Here is a 15,068-nt window from a genome sequence, read left to right as displayed (position 1 = left end):
TGGGGGCTCCCCAGTTTCACTCCCCAGGATCTCACCCCAGCGTTTTCCTCTCCCCCAGCGCCACCTCACCTCTCCACCTCCTCCGCTGTGATCTTCTTCTCGGCCGCCTGCAGCGCAGCAGCCAGGCTGCAGTTGGTGTGCTCCAGCCGCTGCTGGGCCAGGGCGGTCCCCGGGGCAGTGGCCAAAGGCTTCGCCGACACCTTGCTGCTGGCCTCCAGCGTCAGAGGGCTGGGAGCAGCCAGGGACCCGACCACATCTGGCACCGCCTCGGGGGCTGCCCAGGGAGCGACGGTGTGGCGGGAGGGCTGCAGGACCTGCTGGTAGATGGTCTTGGGCCCGGAGAACACCAGCTTGGTGGACGCCACCGAGGTGTGCTTGGCGGGGACGTCTGCAAGGGAAGAAGCCTCGTGGCAGGCGCTGGCACGGGTCCCCCTTGCCTCCTGGCCAGCCGGGGATGCTGTCCTGCCCCAGCAGGGGAAGGAGGGAGCCTCAGGCCCTGCCACCGCCTCACAGAGACCCCCCCGAGTCCCTGTACCTGGAGCAGGTGTCCTCACCACGGCAGTGCCAAGCAGTTCCGTGGGGCTGGGGGCTTTGGTGGGGCTCGGCGTCTTCTTGATCCCCTTCTCCAGCGACAAGATGCTCTTCTCTATCTCGGCGATCCTGAACTCCACGCTGTCGTCATCAAAGGTGTCTCCAGCCAGCCCGGCCCGTGGTGGCAGCCCAGTGGTGGGGCCCACGATGCTCACGGCCTGGGACTGGGCGTACTGGGGAGTGGGGCTGCCACCTGCCTCCGCCTGCCCCGCCAGGCTGAACGCCTTCAGCACAGCCTGCAGCGGCTCCCGCTCCTTGAAGCGGGGCCGGCGCTTCACCGTGTCCGACTCGGTGAGGTTGAACTCCAGCACGGGCGGCTCCTTGGTGGCAGCGGGTGCCGCCGGCTCCTTCCCAGTGGAGCACGGGGGCTCTTCTGGCTGGGAACTGGGCTCTGCGTCCTGCACTGCTGTGTCAGCCTTGGGGTGCCCAGCAGGCTTCGGCCGCTGCTTGATGGTTAAGTTGCCTTCTTCTGCAAAGGGGATGCACTCGCTGGAGCTGTTCTGGGAGGATGAGGACACCTCAGGCTTGGCCTCCTCCTCCGTGTCTGAGCAGGCGTCCTCCCGCCCGACCTGCACAGCCTCTGTCATGGGAGCGCTGGGCTCACTCAGTGTCCGTCTCCGCGGCTTGCTGCTCTCAAAGGCGTCCCTGCCAGTGTCAGCAAGCACGGTGCTGCCGCTATCACCCCCATCGTACGACCGATCGTCCACGCTGGCCCTAGAGAGAGAGTCCTGAGCCACGTGCAGCGGTTTTGGGGCCAGGAGGGGCTTGGGTGGGCTTGCCCCAGGTGTCCCCTCCAGTGCAGCTGCCAGGCTCCTCACTGTCCTGCTGCGACTGGCGTCACCGGGGCTGGCGCCCGCATCAGCCATGTCCTGGGGGACAGGAGACTGCTGCTCGGGGTCGGGGGGCTGCTCGCCGCTCGCTTCGGTGGCGGGGGTGCTGGAGACGGAACTGAGACGCTTGGGAGGTGGCGGCGGGGGTCCCTTGCGCTTGGCCCGGATGGCGAAGGACTGGCTGCGGGTCACCTTGGCCTCCGCCTGCAGGCAGGCCCGCGGCATCTGGCTGCGGCCCGGCCTCCGTGTCAGGGTGGCATAGGAGCCCAGGGTGCTGGTGGGCACCCCCTCCTCCTCTTCGTGCTCTCCATCTGACAGCGCGTAGCGGTTCAGGCTGTGCGAGCGCTTCTTGTACTTGAAGCCTTCGCCCCCGTTGTGCTGCTCCCCGGCCTGCCAGGTGCCCGGGGCCGCGGCAGCCTTGGGCGGCTCGGTGGGGCTGCACTGGCTGTGCAGGTAGGAGAAAGCTTTTTGGGCTGATGTCTGCAGGCTGCTCTTCTGCCCAGAAGGGAAGGAGGGGTAGGGGTGTGCCAGGGTCTTGGGCTGCTCGGCCCCCAGGAGGGAAGGGGCCGTCGGGGATTTCAAGGAGACGTGCGGGTACATGAAGACATACGGGGCCGTCCCCTTGCTGGGGGTCTGGGGAGGCGTACAAGGGGTGACTGCTGGTGGTCCTGCAGGGCCAGCACCTTTCTGAGCCGTTGGCCGAGCGTACTGATCCGTGCCTTCAGGCAGGTTCCTCTCCTTGAGAGGGCTGCCCCCGCTGCCGTTGGTGTAGCCGTTCAGCCCCTCGGGGGAGACGAGCTTCCCAAAGGGCTCGGGGCTGGGCTGTCCCGGCAGGCTGGCCGGGCTCTCCTTGCTGCGGGGTGGCGCGCAGGACTGCCCGCTGCTGCTGCTGCTCTCCCCACTGCCCAGGCTCTCCTGCGAGGGGCTGGAGAGGTGCCGGGACAAAACATTGTCCTGCGAGTGCCCTGAGCCCCGGGAGCGCACCCCGATGCTCTCCTGGCTCCGCGACATTCCCTGGCTGTTCTTGATGCTGAGCGTCTCGTGGCAGCTGTTGGACATGGCTGTCTGGAGCTCGTAGCTGAGCTCGCTGTCCTGGAATGTGGTCATTTTGGGAGTGTGTGGGGATTGGCATTCCCCGTTCTCCAGCGACTCAATGGTGACAATGTCCAGGGCTCCGGGGACTTTGCGTCTTGCCAGCGTGGTTTCCGCTTGGTTGAGGCTTTTGCGGAGGTCTCTGAGTTTCTTGACGGCCAGCATGATCTTCTTCTGGTGGCCTGTGGGAGAGGGGCAACAGGAAAGGGGCATTAAATTGGCTCCTAAAAAAGCCTCTTGGCCAAGAAAAGCCACACTCATGTCATCAACCAGGCCAAAGACATCCAAGGTTATCCAAACCCTGCCACGGGAGGAGACAAACTGCCAACATTCACCCAGCACAGCCTGGCTCCAGCCTGCTCAGGGCAGTCCTGGGGGATGGCTCTGATCTGCCCTGTCTGGGTGCACAGGACATGCCCGAGGGATGTCAGGGCACGGGGACAGGACACCTGGCTGCCCTGGGCCACCCCAGCACCGCAGCAGGGACTCACCCAGTTTGTTGATGCCGATCTCTTGCAGATCCTCCCACGTCAGGTCCGTGACGATGGTGATGGAGTCGTAGCCGTTGTTCACCAGCTTTTTGTGGTACTGGGGCAAGCCGATGGCACTGAGCCAATCCATCAGGTCAGCCTGCGAAGAGCACGGAGATGCTGCCGTGAGCAGCAAGGGACAGGCGGTGCCTCCATCCATCCCCTCCCTGCCCCTGGCCAGGAGCCTGCTTTTTGGGGGTCTCTCTGGCCGCTTCAGAGCTCATTTACTCATCGGCAGCCCCCATCCTGTCCTGGGGGATGCAGCTCTGAGAAAAGGGGGTGCCACAGAGCAAAGCCCCGGTGCCAGGGACTCACCGGGATGTAGTTGGGCAGCCACTCGGCGATGCTGAGCTGCCCGATCTCAGTGGAGATCTTCTTCCTGTGGCCCGGTTTGGTCACACCGATGGCCGTCAGATCCTAACGCAAGCAGAGCGGGGCCGCAGTCAGCAGCGGCACGGGGAGCGTGGAGCAGTGGGCACCCACCGCCGGCAGCTCAGGGGGTGCAGGGAAGGCCCTGCCTTACCTCGGGGGTCATGCGGCTGATGGTGGGGACATCGTAGCCGGCGTTGAGGAAGTTGGCAGTGTACGACTCGAGCTGGAACTCCCTCAGCCAGTTGTAAATGGCTTCTGCGTCCTGGGGAGAGGACGAGGCAAAGAGCAGCCTGTGACTGCGGCTGCAGGGCCTGGAAGGACCTGACTGCTTGGGGCATGACAGCAGGACCTTCTGGGGCAAGACTCACTTGGCCCCAGCGTCCCCAAGACCCAGTCCCATGTGCCCAGCGCAGAAAGAGCTGGTCGGAGGCCCCCAGACATCGCCCTCCCACCCTGCACGCCGCTGGCCCGGTTACCTTCCCCTCCAGGAGCTGCTCAGGCCGCAAGAACTGGTGGGAGAAGACCCTGTCTCCAGGGGGACAGTTGCCAGGGGTCTGGTGGCCTGGGGGCCCTGGCAGAGAGGACAGGAGAGAAGAAGGTGTCACAGGGGGACCTGGGCACCGAGCAGCCCCCAGGGCTGGGGGACAGCTGTCCCCAAGGCCCCATGGTGCTGGGATGTCCCTCACCTGCTGTGGAAGTCAGCTGCCCGTTGCGTGGCTCCGATCCCAAAAGGTGTTGCTGGAGGTCATCGCCAGTGGAGGGCAGCGGCTGGGGAGAGGAAGAGTGAGGAGGGGAAGGAAATCCCTCTGGACAGGGCCCTGTCCCCGGGTCTGCCTTGCACCCCTGGGAGCTCAGCACAGCCTCACTGCATGGCCCAGCGAAGCTGGCCCCTAGCAAGAGAGCTGGGCAGGATGTGGCCCTTTTATCCTCTCAGGTGACACAGGACGAGGTGAAGATGTGACACGGTACCAACCACTCCCAGGGGGCAGAGCTGTGCTGCTGGAGCAGCCAGGAGACTCCAGCCCCAGGAACATTTCCCCCCTGAGTCCCAGCAGCAAATGCGGGCTTGGTGGGGGGTGCTCGGCTCCTGCGACCCCCTCCTTGCCGGGAGGTGCCGGGGGTTACAGGATCGTGCTGGGCCTCATTGCCACCACATCGGGTGGAGCTGGGGGAGCAACGTGGGGGCAGCAGGGGCTGGCACCTACCCTGGCATTCTCGATGAGGATGCTGGTGCTCTGCCCGTTGGTGCCCTCGGTGCTCTGGCCGCTGCCGGCGCTGCGGATGCTGCCGATGCTGCCCTCGCTGCCCACGCTGTTCCTGTCTCCTGCTGCTCAGGACGGACGGGGAGCTCATCAGCAGTGCCCCGGGACTGGTGCTGACACAGGGCACAAAAGTCCCCGGCAGGGACCCGTGTGCCAGCAGTGACACCAGTAAAAACCAGCCTCCCACGAGATCCTTCCAGCCACAGAGCATGCATCAGTCCCTCCCGGCACACACAGCACAGACAGGGTGACCTCAGCTGGCAAGGGACACGCGAAGGGGAAATGGGAACCGGGGACACGGCCACGGATTCCAGGAGGAATGGGGCTGCTCTATGGGCTCCCCTAAACTCCCTTGCCCTGTGGCTGCTCCCTCTCGTCTGGCTGCTTTCCTGCCGGGAGGTGGAAGGAGAGCATTCCCCCACGTCCCCTGCGCAGGCAGGGCTGGGGACAGGGGAAGGTCCCCGGCCCCTCTCCCTCCCCAGCCCCACCCCTGACCTGAGCTGTCAGGGCCCGGGGCCGTCCGGGTTAGGGTGAGGTGGCCATAGGGTGCTGGGATGCTTGGGGCTGCCTGCTGCGGACACTCGTCGGGGAGGTGCTGCAGCCCGCCGGGGGGTGCCGTGAGGGCCCCGGGGGGGCCCTGGCGCTGGTGCGTGGGTGCCATGCGGGGGAGGATCATGCCTGCATTCAAAGACAAAACACGCGTGGTCAGAGCTCGTGCAGGAGGTGGCAACGGGGGGGGGAGGCGGTATCTGAGTCTCAAACCCCAAAACTTCCACCCCACCGGTCACACAACCCCCTGTGCCCACCAGAATCCTTCCTTTCCCCGCTCCCTCGCTAGCCGGGGCGACAGGGACCTGTCCTGTGGGAAGGGCTGGGCAGGGAGAGGTGGTTTCACAGCGAGGACAACGCACCCAGGAGGGCCACCGACCTGTTCGTTTGCTGATGACTTCGGCAATGGAGGGGGGGAAGTACCCGACGCGATCGGTGCCCTTCTGAGTGTCGTGGATGTGCCCCTTCCACCGCCCGTCGGGATGCTGCTCCAGGACCTGCGTGGGGATGAGGAGGACAGGGCTGGTACCAGGCAGCGGCGGGGACAGGGGACAGGGAGTGGGGAGCAGCCTCACCGTGATGACATCTCCTGCCCGGACATTGAGAGCAGTGGGATCGTGGAGGTTCCAAAAATCCTTCAAAGCTCGGACCTTCAGGATTCCTGATGCCTCTGAAGACAAGGGATGGAGGGAAGAAAAAAGGAGCCAGAGCGCAGCGGGGCAAGAGAGAAGTTCGAGAAAGGCGGGAGGAGAAAATGAAGAGAAAGGAGAGGGAAGAAGAGAACATTAACACTGCAGGAAGGACTCGATCTCTGGGGATCGCTGGCACAGAGAGTGGGAGCACGATGGGACTGAGATCCCGACACCTGCAGCTCGGCTGTTTTAGGGCTGTTAGGAGGAGCTGGGAGCACGGGGCAGGTCATGTTAGGGAGAAGTCCCCCTCTGTTCCAGGCAGGGAGGGGCCACAAACAGGCCCCATCTCACCTCTCAGCAGCTGCTTGATGTCCTTGCTGGCGTGCGAGGTGGTGAACTGGTTGACGATGTCCAGTGCCGTCTGGTTGTAGGTGTTCCTGATGTTCACGTCAACGCCACCCTGCCCAGGAGGGGACACGGTTAGTGCCACAGCCTGCAGCAGCCACCCCACGGGGGATGGAGGGACCGAGGGGATGGGAGGGAGGCGAAGGCCAGGCCCGAGAGCTTTGTCCCCTGGTGCTCACCTCCAGCAGCAATCGCACAACCTCTGTTTTGCCATAGAGCGCGGCTTCGTGCAGGGCTGTGCCCGTCTTCGTCTGCTTGTTGATCTCAATCCCTGCCTTCAGCAGCTGCCTGGAATCGAGGAGGGAAAGGCGTGAACGGGGGGACACGGGTATAGGGGTCAGGGGATCGGCTGCTTTGCAATGGGAAGGGGACAGCCCTCTGCACCGCTGAGGCTTTGGGGATGAGGCACCAAAGCCTGTAGGAGGGATGTGGGTTTAGGGGGATGTAGGATGGAAGTCGTGATGGTTTTTTGGCATCGGGCAGTGCCAGGGGCTGGCAGGGGTTACCTGATGATCTCCTTGTGCCCATTCTTGGCTGCTAGGTGCAGCGGGGTGGTGTAGTTGGGGTCGGTCGAGTCCTTGGACTGCCCCTCCAGCAGGGCCACGCACAGATGGCTGTTCAGCAGCAGCTGGGCCACCTGCACAGGGCACAGGGGTGAGCAGAGGTGTAGGTGTCCCCGTCACAACATCCCAGCAAGGGACTCAAGCTTGCTGCTGCCAGGGACAGCTCTGTGCTCCCTATCCCACCCACTGTTCCCGTCCATCCCACAGCCCCAGGGCTTGGCGGGGCCCAGACAGAGCTTGGCAGGGGCCACGCTGTTGTGAGGGGCTGGAGAAGGTCAGCACAGCCAGAAATAGTCTTCCCATAATCAGGCTTTTCAGACCAAGCCCTAAAAAACTTCAGTCTCTCAAAGCCCTGAGCGACTCTCAGCATCACAGGGCAGCTCAAAGGCACAGAGGAGTTATTTTTACTGCCCTGTTTATGGCTGCAGATATTATAGATACTCCAGGAATGGAAATATGCCCCTGCTCCCCTCCCCGGTGGGGGCATGAGACAGTCTGGCTGGCTGAACGCCAGCCCAGCCCCATGGTGGGGGTCTCCTGGGGCACAGGGGGGCCCCGTCCCCACAAGCCACGCCGGGATCCTGAGCAGCTGAGCAGAGCCGGGCGCTCCGGGCTGCTGGGGATTAGGGAGCTCAGCCTGTCTGTGCTTAAACGGGAGCAAAGCTGGGGCTGGGGGGGGAGAAGTTGCAGGGAACTGGGATCAGGATGCCCAGGTTTGCTGCCAGCCTGCTGCTGCCCCGCTGCGAGGCTGGGAGCAAAACTCACAGCTTGTGGGTTTAGGATCTGGCCTTGCCCAGCAGTGGGGGGAGGCGGGTGCTGCCGCCAGGCTTTGGGGTTCGTGGCAGAGGGAAGGTGCTCACCTTCAACCGCCCGAACTCGCAGGCCAGGTCCAGGGGGGTTTTCTTCGCTTTGTTGATGAGGCAGGGGTTGGACTGGTGCTGCAGCAGCATCTCCGACTGCGGGGGAGCAACGTGGTTATGGGGGGCTCAGCACCACCCCGTGCCCCTGCCCTGTCCTGCCCGGTGCATCATCACCGACCGGGAGAGAGACCCCGTCGGGGTGGCACCGCCTCTCACTTACCACCTCGTAGTGGCCGTACTGCGCCGAGAGGTGCAGCGGGATCTGCCCGTCCAGCGAGGCCATGTTGACAGAGGCAGCAGCTCGCAGCAGCACCCGCACCGGCTCCACGCGCCCCTGCCAGGCCGCGTAGTGCAAGGGGCGCATCCCTGCGGGCAAAGAGGGCTCAGCAGGGCAGGGCAGGGCTCAGGCCCCCGGGATCGCTCGGAGGGCTGAGCCGGCTGTTGGAGACGCAGGGTGCAGCAGGGGGTCACCCCTTACCGTTGCTGTCCTTGATGTCCACGGTGGCCTGTGCCTCCAGCAGCAGCGAGATGAGGTCCAGGCTGCCGCCCAGGGCCGCGTGGTGCAGCGCCGAGAACCTACGGGCACAAGGCAGGGCTCAGCACTTGTCCCTGTAGCCCCTGCTCTGCGTGGGGACACGCAGCGGGGTGGCTCACGGCTACGTCCCTCCTGACCCTGCTCCAGACACAGCTCCCATGGGATTCCCCAGAGCAAAGAGGAGATAAAGCCCTCTGTGCTCTCCGTGCCCTCGGCTGTCCCGGCGCCGTCCCTCTGCCCGTGCCAGCAGGGATGCCGGGAGCCCACGGCGCAGCGGGGGAGGCAGCTGGGAATGAATGAGGTCTGTGTCTCGGGGCTGTGAAAGGGGCCCGGCTGCCCAGCGTGCTCCCCCGGTGCTGTCACGTGAAGGGCAAGGCTCAGCACAGGGCTCTCGCACCACCGCGGAGGCTCCGAATTGCTCGGCAGCCTCCCAGCCCTGCACCGCCAGCACGGCCTGACCAGCACGGCGCCCCTCCTGCCCTGCCACCCCAGGGCGTCCTCGCGTCCCTGCGGGGTCTCTGGGCTAACCGAAGGGCTGACCGCAGCAGGGAGGCCTGCTCCCTCTTCCAAACACAGCCACCGCACCACCGAGCCCACGCCAAAAACCTGCACCCCAAAATAAGGACGCCCACCCCCTCTGAAGGACGAGGGCACCGCCAGCAGCAGGGCTTTCCCGAGGGGTGTGCGGCGTGGCCCCATGTGCACGGGACTTCCCTCCCCGCCCCCCAGGGAAGCCCAGCACAGCCACCAGTGCTTTTTATAACCCAAACACCACATGTGGCCCTGCAGAGGGGAACAGACCCTTCTCACACCAGCAGCCCTCCCGGAGCTGCCCGAACGCGAGCCCTGTGCCTTATCAGAATCAGATCATCGCCTCTATTATTACATTTTTGTGTCTATTAAGCTCCATCTGCATAGTATTATTTTAAGACAGCCATCCTGCACATTTTCAACCCCCTGTTGGCCTGCTAGGACTCATCAGCTGACACCTCCTCCTACAGAGTCCTCGAAAAGAAAACATGTAGAAATTAGGTACAACAATAATACATAAACCAGTGCTAATAACTCACGGGTCAGAGTTAATTCAATAAGAATAATGCGCTTATTTATTTTATGGGCCTTTGTGGTTTCCTTAACTCTCAGTACCAAGCTTATTAAGTGCCTGGATTTTGGAAGTGATGAGCTACACAAATATGCTGTGGTCACTTAGCAACCTCATCTTTTCTTTCTCTAACCCCCCGAATGAAGGGATTTTGCTCTTGGGATATTAAACACAGACACAAGCACGTGCATGCACTGTGGCTGGACGGACGGCTGCTCCGCTCTGCGCTACCCAGCACGCAGGGCACTGGCTGAGCACATTTTACACCCTTTTTTACCCCCAGCCCTACAGAGGGGGATGCAGAAGCGCTTTATGAAGAATTTTGTTGTTAAAGCACCCGTGCAGGGTGGGCTGAGTGCAGCCCTTAGCTCAGATCCATGCAGGCTTTGGCTCTGCCTCTTGTCGGGCTTGCCCTGGCTTTGTGAAGTGGCACTGCCTCGGGACGCTGCTGTGTTTTCCAGGCTCAGCAGTTAAACCCAAAAGCTTTACGAGACCCAGGCAGAACCAACTGGATGTTGAAGAGAGCTGCCCCGAGCAAACCCGTCCCCTGCCCCGTGCAGGCGCTGCTGCGGGAGGCGCCCAGCCCCCAGCGGGGAGCACTCACCCGTCCGCATCCTGGTAGTTCACGTTCAGGCGCTTGGCAGATCCCAGGAGCTCTGCGGAGAAAAGAGGCCAAGGTCAGGGAGAGAGGACGATCCCCGCAGCCCCACAGGGCTGAACGGGAACCTCGGTGCCCTGCACGAAGCACGTCCCGCGGCCACACTGACCTCCCAGCGCGCAGAACAGCGCCTGCCCCATCCCCGCCACGGCTCCTCTCTTCTACTCTGCTTTCACCTCCACGGACCCTCTCGACGGGCTGAGCCCGCTCCAGCTCACATCTCTTCCCCCCTCTGTCCTTCCTGCCCCATCTCCGCGTGCCCCCACGGCCCCGGGATGGGTCGGGGCCCCGCAGCTCCTGCCAGCCTGCGCGGGGGGACGTCGCTTCCCTCCTTTTATACGCAGCGGCACCCCAGAAGTGCTGAGCGGAGCCGTTTCACCCCCCACTCGCTGTCCTCGCCTGCCGCAGCCGCCGAGGCCAGGCCCACAGACCACATGGCTGGCATTTTTACGGCGCGGGCAGAGGCTGAAGCCTCCGGCCATGAATGTGAGGATTGTGCCACCTTGGATATCCCCAGCTCCTGCCCGTCCCTCCCCTCCGCTGCGGGGCCACCGAGCGGCGGGGGACGCTCACCCCACCCTCGTCACAGCCTGGCGCGCGCGCCCCCCGTCTCCCCGCTCCTTCCCGCAATTAATTCGAATGAATTCCTTCCTCCCACACAGAGAGGACGTTTTATTCTCAACCGAGGGGTTGAGAGCGGATTAACATCTCTGGAATTCATGTGCTAAGTAAAAAGGGAAAGAAAGGGAAAGGTATGCAGGGGGCAAGAAATGTGGCCGCTCCTCCTCTGCTTTTCCAGGCAGCCCCATCGCTGCCGAGCCGGGGAGGATTAAATGCTTTGCAAGGTTTGTGTTGTTTCCTATGGAAAAACAAAGTCTGGGAGCTGGGCTCAAAGCCTGGGCTGAAGCAGCCACTCAAGCCCTGCTGAAATGTGGCGGGGTCCTGGGGAAGGAGCCACCTCCCCTGCAGCAGGGCAGGCCTGCGGGGCGGGTGCTGCAGCCCTCTCCTTCTCCTCCTCCTCCTCCTCCTTCTTCTCCTTTTCTCTCTCCTCTCCCAGCCTCCTCTCCTCCTCCTCTTTCTCCTTTTCCTCCTCCTCTCTCTCCTCTCCCAGCCTCTCCGCCCATCTCACCCGAAGCTCCCCCGCGCAGCCCCTCTGCCGGAAAGCAGAGCTGAAGAGGGGGCAGGCTCCTTCATCATGCAAATGTATAATTAAAAGGAAACCGAGTAATGGTGCACGTTCATTACTGCAATTTCAAATGTTTTGTAAACAGCCTAATTAACTCCAAATGGGCTTTGAGTGGCTGCTGGTGAAGGGCTCGTGACTCTTGCCACAGCAGAGCAGATCGGGATGGGATCACCGTAATTAGCTCTTCACCAGCGCCGGGGCGGGCAGCTCCGCGCCAAGCAGAAGTGCGAAGGCTCCCTGAAGGAGGCTGCTCCCGGGGACAGTGCTCTGCCTTTTTCCTTCCAGCCCCTTTTCACCCCAAACCCGAGGATCTGGGGTCGGCATCAAGGAAAAGCCGCTTCCCTTGGCCGCGGTGGCGCACGCGGAGGGGCTGCTTCCCCGGCCAGCCAGGGCCGCGGGCCTGACACTTAGGAAAAAATAACATTTCACTTGTAAAGCAGCCGGCCACTTCTCATCTGAGTCACAGAGGGACAATAAACACCGAACCCCGTGGTGTGTGTTTTACAGAGGCGTTTTCTGAGCCAGGATCGCACTGCGGGCACCCGGCAGAGCCAGGGAGGCTGCTGGCTGCTCTGCGAAAAGTCCTCGTCTTCCCCATCCGAAAATCTCCGACAGAAGCTGGAAACGGGGAGCAGGAAGAGCTGAGGAGCTGCTGGGGGATTTCCAGAGGACACAACAGAGATCAAACTGAAGACTAAATGAAGGGTTCCTCTACTCGGAGTTACCGACAGCAGCTTTAATCACTCAGAGCGAGTCCCGGACCAGCTTCCCTGGCTGCCCGGCAGCACGGAAATGCCCACAGAGCTGGTGTTTCCTGCTCGGCCGCAGGACGAGGCCGGTCAGGGATGCTTTCTGGTTTTCATGCCATGAAGAAGGAGTTCCCGATGCTGCAGAGAGCTGCAACCTTTTTGGCACAGCACAAAGCAGTTTTGGAGCCGAAAGGAGGTCTCTCATGCTGGCCCTCCTGCACCCCTGTCTTTTAATTAGGGCTTATAAATCCGCAGTCCCAAAGGATGCTCTGTGCACCAGGAAATGAAGTCTGGGAGGGAATTGCTCTCAGCACCAGCAGCGGGGGCTCTGGGGAGGAGGAAGAGGGATCCTCACCGTGCCCTCGGGCAGGAGCAGCAGAGCCAAGCCAGGTGGGCAATGTGGGATGAGAAGGGATGGATGGAGACGCCCACCGAGCACAAGCACAGCCCAAAGAGGCAGAAACACCCCCAGGAGCTGGTCCTGGAGTTGAGCAGTTGAGCCATCTGAATTGGGAGAGCTGTCCCCAAAATCTCCTGTGAGGGGCTGGGGTTGGCCAGAGGGGTCTGGTGAGCAGGGCTGGGACGCAGCGGGTGTCCCTGCAGCCCTGGGGGAGGCAGCAGCCAGCATCTGCACGGCCAAATTCCTGTTTTTGCTCCTTTCAACAAGCAACATTCCTCAAATTAGTTCCCCACCCCAGCGGACCTGCATGGTCCATCCTCGGCAGAGCTGTACTGGGACATGGGGCAGGCAGAAGGGACAAAGAGAGGAGCTGGAGCAGCCTCTGCCTCCGGGGCTCTTCTGGAATGGAAATGCCATAAAGACTCTTTCTTGGTGGGGAAGGGGAGGATTTGGAGGTTTTCACCCCCATTTTGTATCCGGGTAAATCACTGCTTGGAGATCTGCAGGGTTTGAAGCCAGGATGAAAGATAAAGCGCAGGCAGGGGAAGGAGCAGGCACCCAGCACCCTGTGAGGCTGAGCCACGGCACTGACATGGGGCAGGCGGTCAGATCCTTCCCGAATGCTTCGGCACCTCCTTTGGGTTTGCACCGGGGCCGGAGAGCCCGGAGGAACCACGCAGGGACCACGCACCCCTCCCAGAAGGATTAACCCTGAGCCAAGACCAGAAAAAAGGTGGATCTGACACCGAAAGGCAAGAAACCCCAATGGGGACATTTCCAGGGAAGAGCAGGGCTTTGCACACCCCAAGGGTTAACTCTGGACACACACGTCCTCCGTGCTCAGCCCCGTGCCCCTCCTGGGGGTCTCGCCGGCCCCAATCCGTGCCCCTGGCGCTCGCCTGCTCCTGCCCGGGCAGGACGAGGCTCGGCAGCGCCGGCCGGGGCTGAGCGAGGCCTCGAGGGAAGGCAGCGAGCTTCTGTGCGGCGACTCACTGCCAAAGCGGCAGGCAGGAAACACCTCCGGAGAGCTCCAGCAAATTGCTTACAAATGCGGGCCCACGTGCTCCTCGGGACGCCGGCCGTGGCGGAGGCTCCGCTGCGATCCGGTGCCACGACCCTCGCGGCCGATCGCTCCACCCCGGCCGGCTTCTTGGCGTGTCGGGCGCTTGCTCACAGCAGGTTTCCAGTCCCGCATCGCTGGCTGGGAAGGATGGAGCTGCCCTGCACCTGCTTGAGGGGGGTGGCTGGGGCGGCACGGCCCCGTGCCGTGCGGTGAAGCAGCTCCCCAGAGCCATCAGCCCCCCGGGGGAAGGAGCACGCTGCCCCCGTGCCTCAGTTTCCCCGCGGGGCTGGGCTGCTCCCTGCCACGGCAATGCGGGGCTGTGCTCAGCTCCTCGTGGGGCGCGGGGGCACCCCAGGGGGGGCAGCGGGCCAGGGCTGGTGCCTCAGCACACCGCTGGCAGCCGGCCCGGCACAAACCCGTATTTACCCCCCCTGGGGCGCTCGCCCGGCGCCGGCTGTGCCGGCTGCGTGGAGCCAGGCGTGCCCTCGCCCAGCCCTGCCGGCACCCCCTGTGCCAGCACGCCGGGCACCGTGACTCACCCGCGCCCTTCACCGGGGACCTCGTCCCTGCGAGGACGCCCTCTCTCCCCTCCAGCGCTGCGCTGCAGACGGACACGGTGCTGCTGGCCACGTCACGCTGGGGAGGGAAATACCCAAACGCCCCAGGCACCTGCCACGCATCCCTTGGGGCCTCCTGGCCTGGGGAGGTGCAAGAAAGGAGGCTTGCCTTCGCCCTGCTGGGACCCCTCCATGAATTTGTGTGCCACAGCAGAGCTCCCTCACTGCGTGGCTGCTGTCCTTGCACGGTGGAGACCCCTGCACCACCAGCATCCCTGTACCACCAGCCACGAGCAGCCCCGAACACCCAACCCCGAGCATCATGCACCTGATGCACCGTGCGTCGTGCCCCGTCTGGGCACCGCAGGGACACGTGCCCGCTGCCCCGGGAGGTGGGAGCAGAGCTGTGAGCTCTGGACGCACCGAGTATGAGCACATCTGCTCTCGGGAAAATAAAATCCACCAGGGGACTGTCCCCACTGTGGCCATAAACCGGCTGGAGGAGCTCACCAGCCACCTCACGGGGCTGGAGGCGGAGGTGGCAGGAGGTGGCAGCTTCACCTGACCTGCTCTGCCCGGCCTCGATGGCCCGGAGCAGCCCTGCCCTGGCCTGCAGCAGGTTTGGACCAGGGGCTCAGGGCAGACTTTGGTGTCTGCCAAGAAAATGAGACGTGAAGAGGTGACATCCATCCCTCCTCCGCGGGAACCTTCCCCTTCCTGCCACCCCTCCGTCCACAGGCACGTCTGCCGCGGCCACCCACACCCGGCTCCTCCCTGCTGTTTGCTGCGCTGTTCCCCAACTGGTTGGGGAGAGACTCGCCCGCTTTGATAGGGAAGGAGCTCGGCCACAGCGACACGAAGAGACACAACCGAAGCTGCCCAGCGAGCCTGGCTGAGAGCAGAGGCTCCCGACCCTGGCTGCCTGCCGCAGCCACCAGCCCGCACCCCAAAAGGTGGCAAGGTCGCTGGGAAGGGGCCCCCGATCTTCCCCGAGATGAGAGGGTGGCGGCAGGGGCCAGGGTGGTGCCACCTGCGACACCCGGCCGAGCACCCAAATGCCACGAGCGCCTTCCTGCCCACAAATGGCTCGTGCTGGGCTTTGAGGCTTCGCAGCACCCCTGCAAACGGGCTC

At 63.5% G+C, this 15,068-nt stretch overlaps 1 protein-coding gene across 4 annotated transcripts in view; it reads right to left on the bottom strand.

The window, feature by feature from the left end:
- CASKIN2 (CASK interacting protein 2) overlaps positions 1-15,068 on the bottom strand; it is a 32,998-nt gene that overhangs the window by 2,651 nt on the left and 15,279 nt on the right. Inside the window, exons 3-20 of one of the 4 annotated variants that reach the window (XM_084298460.1) lie at positions 9,928-9,979; positions 8,165-8,262; positions 7,907-8,052; positions 7,687-7,782; positions 6,770-6,900; positions 6,443-6,551; positions 6,210-6,318; positions 5,802-5,896; positions 5,606-5,723; positions 5,173-5,355; positions 4,621-4,742; positions 4,102-4,183; positions 3,892-3,986; positions 3,567-3,677; positions 3,359-3,460; positions 3,005-3,143; positions 536-2,695; positions 70-388 (exon numbers count right to left, since the gene is read on the bottom strand). In XM_084298460.1, coding sequence (XP_084154586.1) covers positions 70-388; positions 536-2,695; positions 3,005-3,143; positions 3,359-3,460; positions 3,567-3,677; positions 3,892-3,986; positions 4,102-4,183; positions 4,621-4,742; positions 5,173-5,355; positions 5,606-5,723; positions 5,802-5,896; positions 6,210-6,318; positions 6,443-6,551; positions 6,770-6,900; positions 7,687-7,782; positions 7,907-8,052; positions 8,165-8,262; positions 9,928-9,979 — 4,267 coding nt within the window. Of the gene's footprint in view, positions 1-69; positions 2,696-3,004; positions 3,144-3,358; positions 3,461-3,566; positions 3,678-3,891; positions 3,987-4,101; positions 4,184-4,620; positions 4,743-5,172; positions 5,356-5,605; positions 5,724-5,801; positions 5,897-6,209; positions 6,319-6,442; positions 6,552-6,769; positions 6,901-7,686; positions 7,783-7,906; positions 8,053-8,164; positions 8,263-9,927; positions 9,980-15,068 lie in introns of all 4 variants that reach the window. The other 3 variants (XM_084298461.1, XM_084298459.1, XM_084298462.1) reach the window with 3 other exon arrangements.

Source organism: Netta rufina (genome assembly GCF_964035555.1).
Source record: "Netta rufina genome assembly, chromosome: 19".
Lineage (NCBI taxonomy): Eukaryota > Metazoa > Chordata > Aves > Anseriformes > Anatidae > Netta > Netta rufina.
The sequence above is the reverse complement of the archived record's forward strand: the minus strand, read 5'-3'. Positions and strand labels throughout refer to the sequence as shown.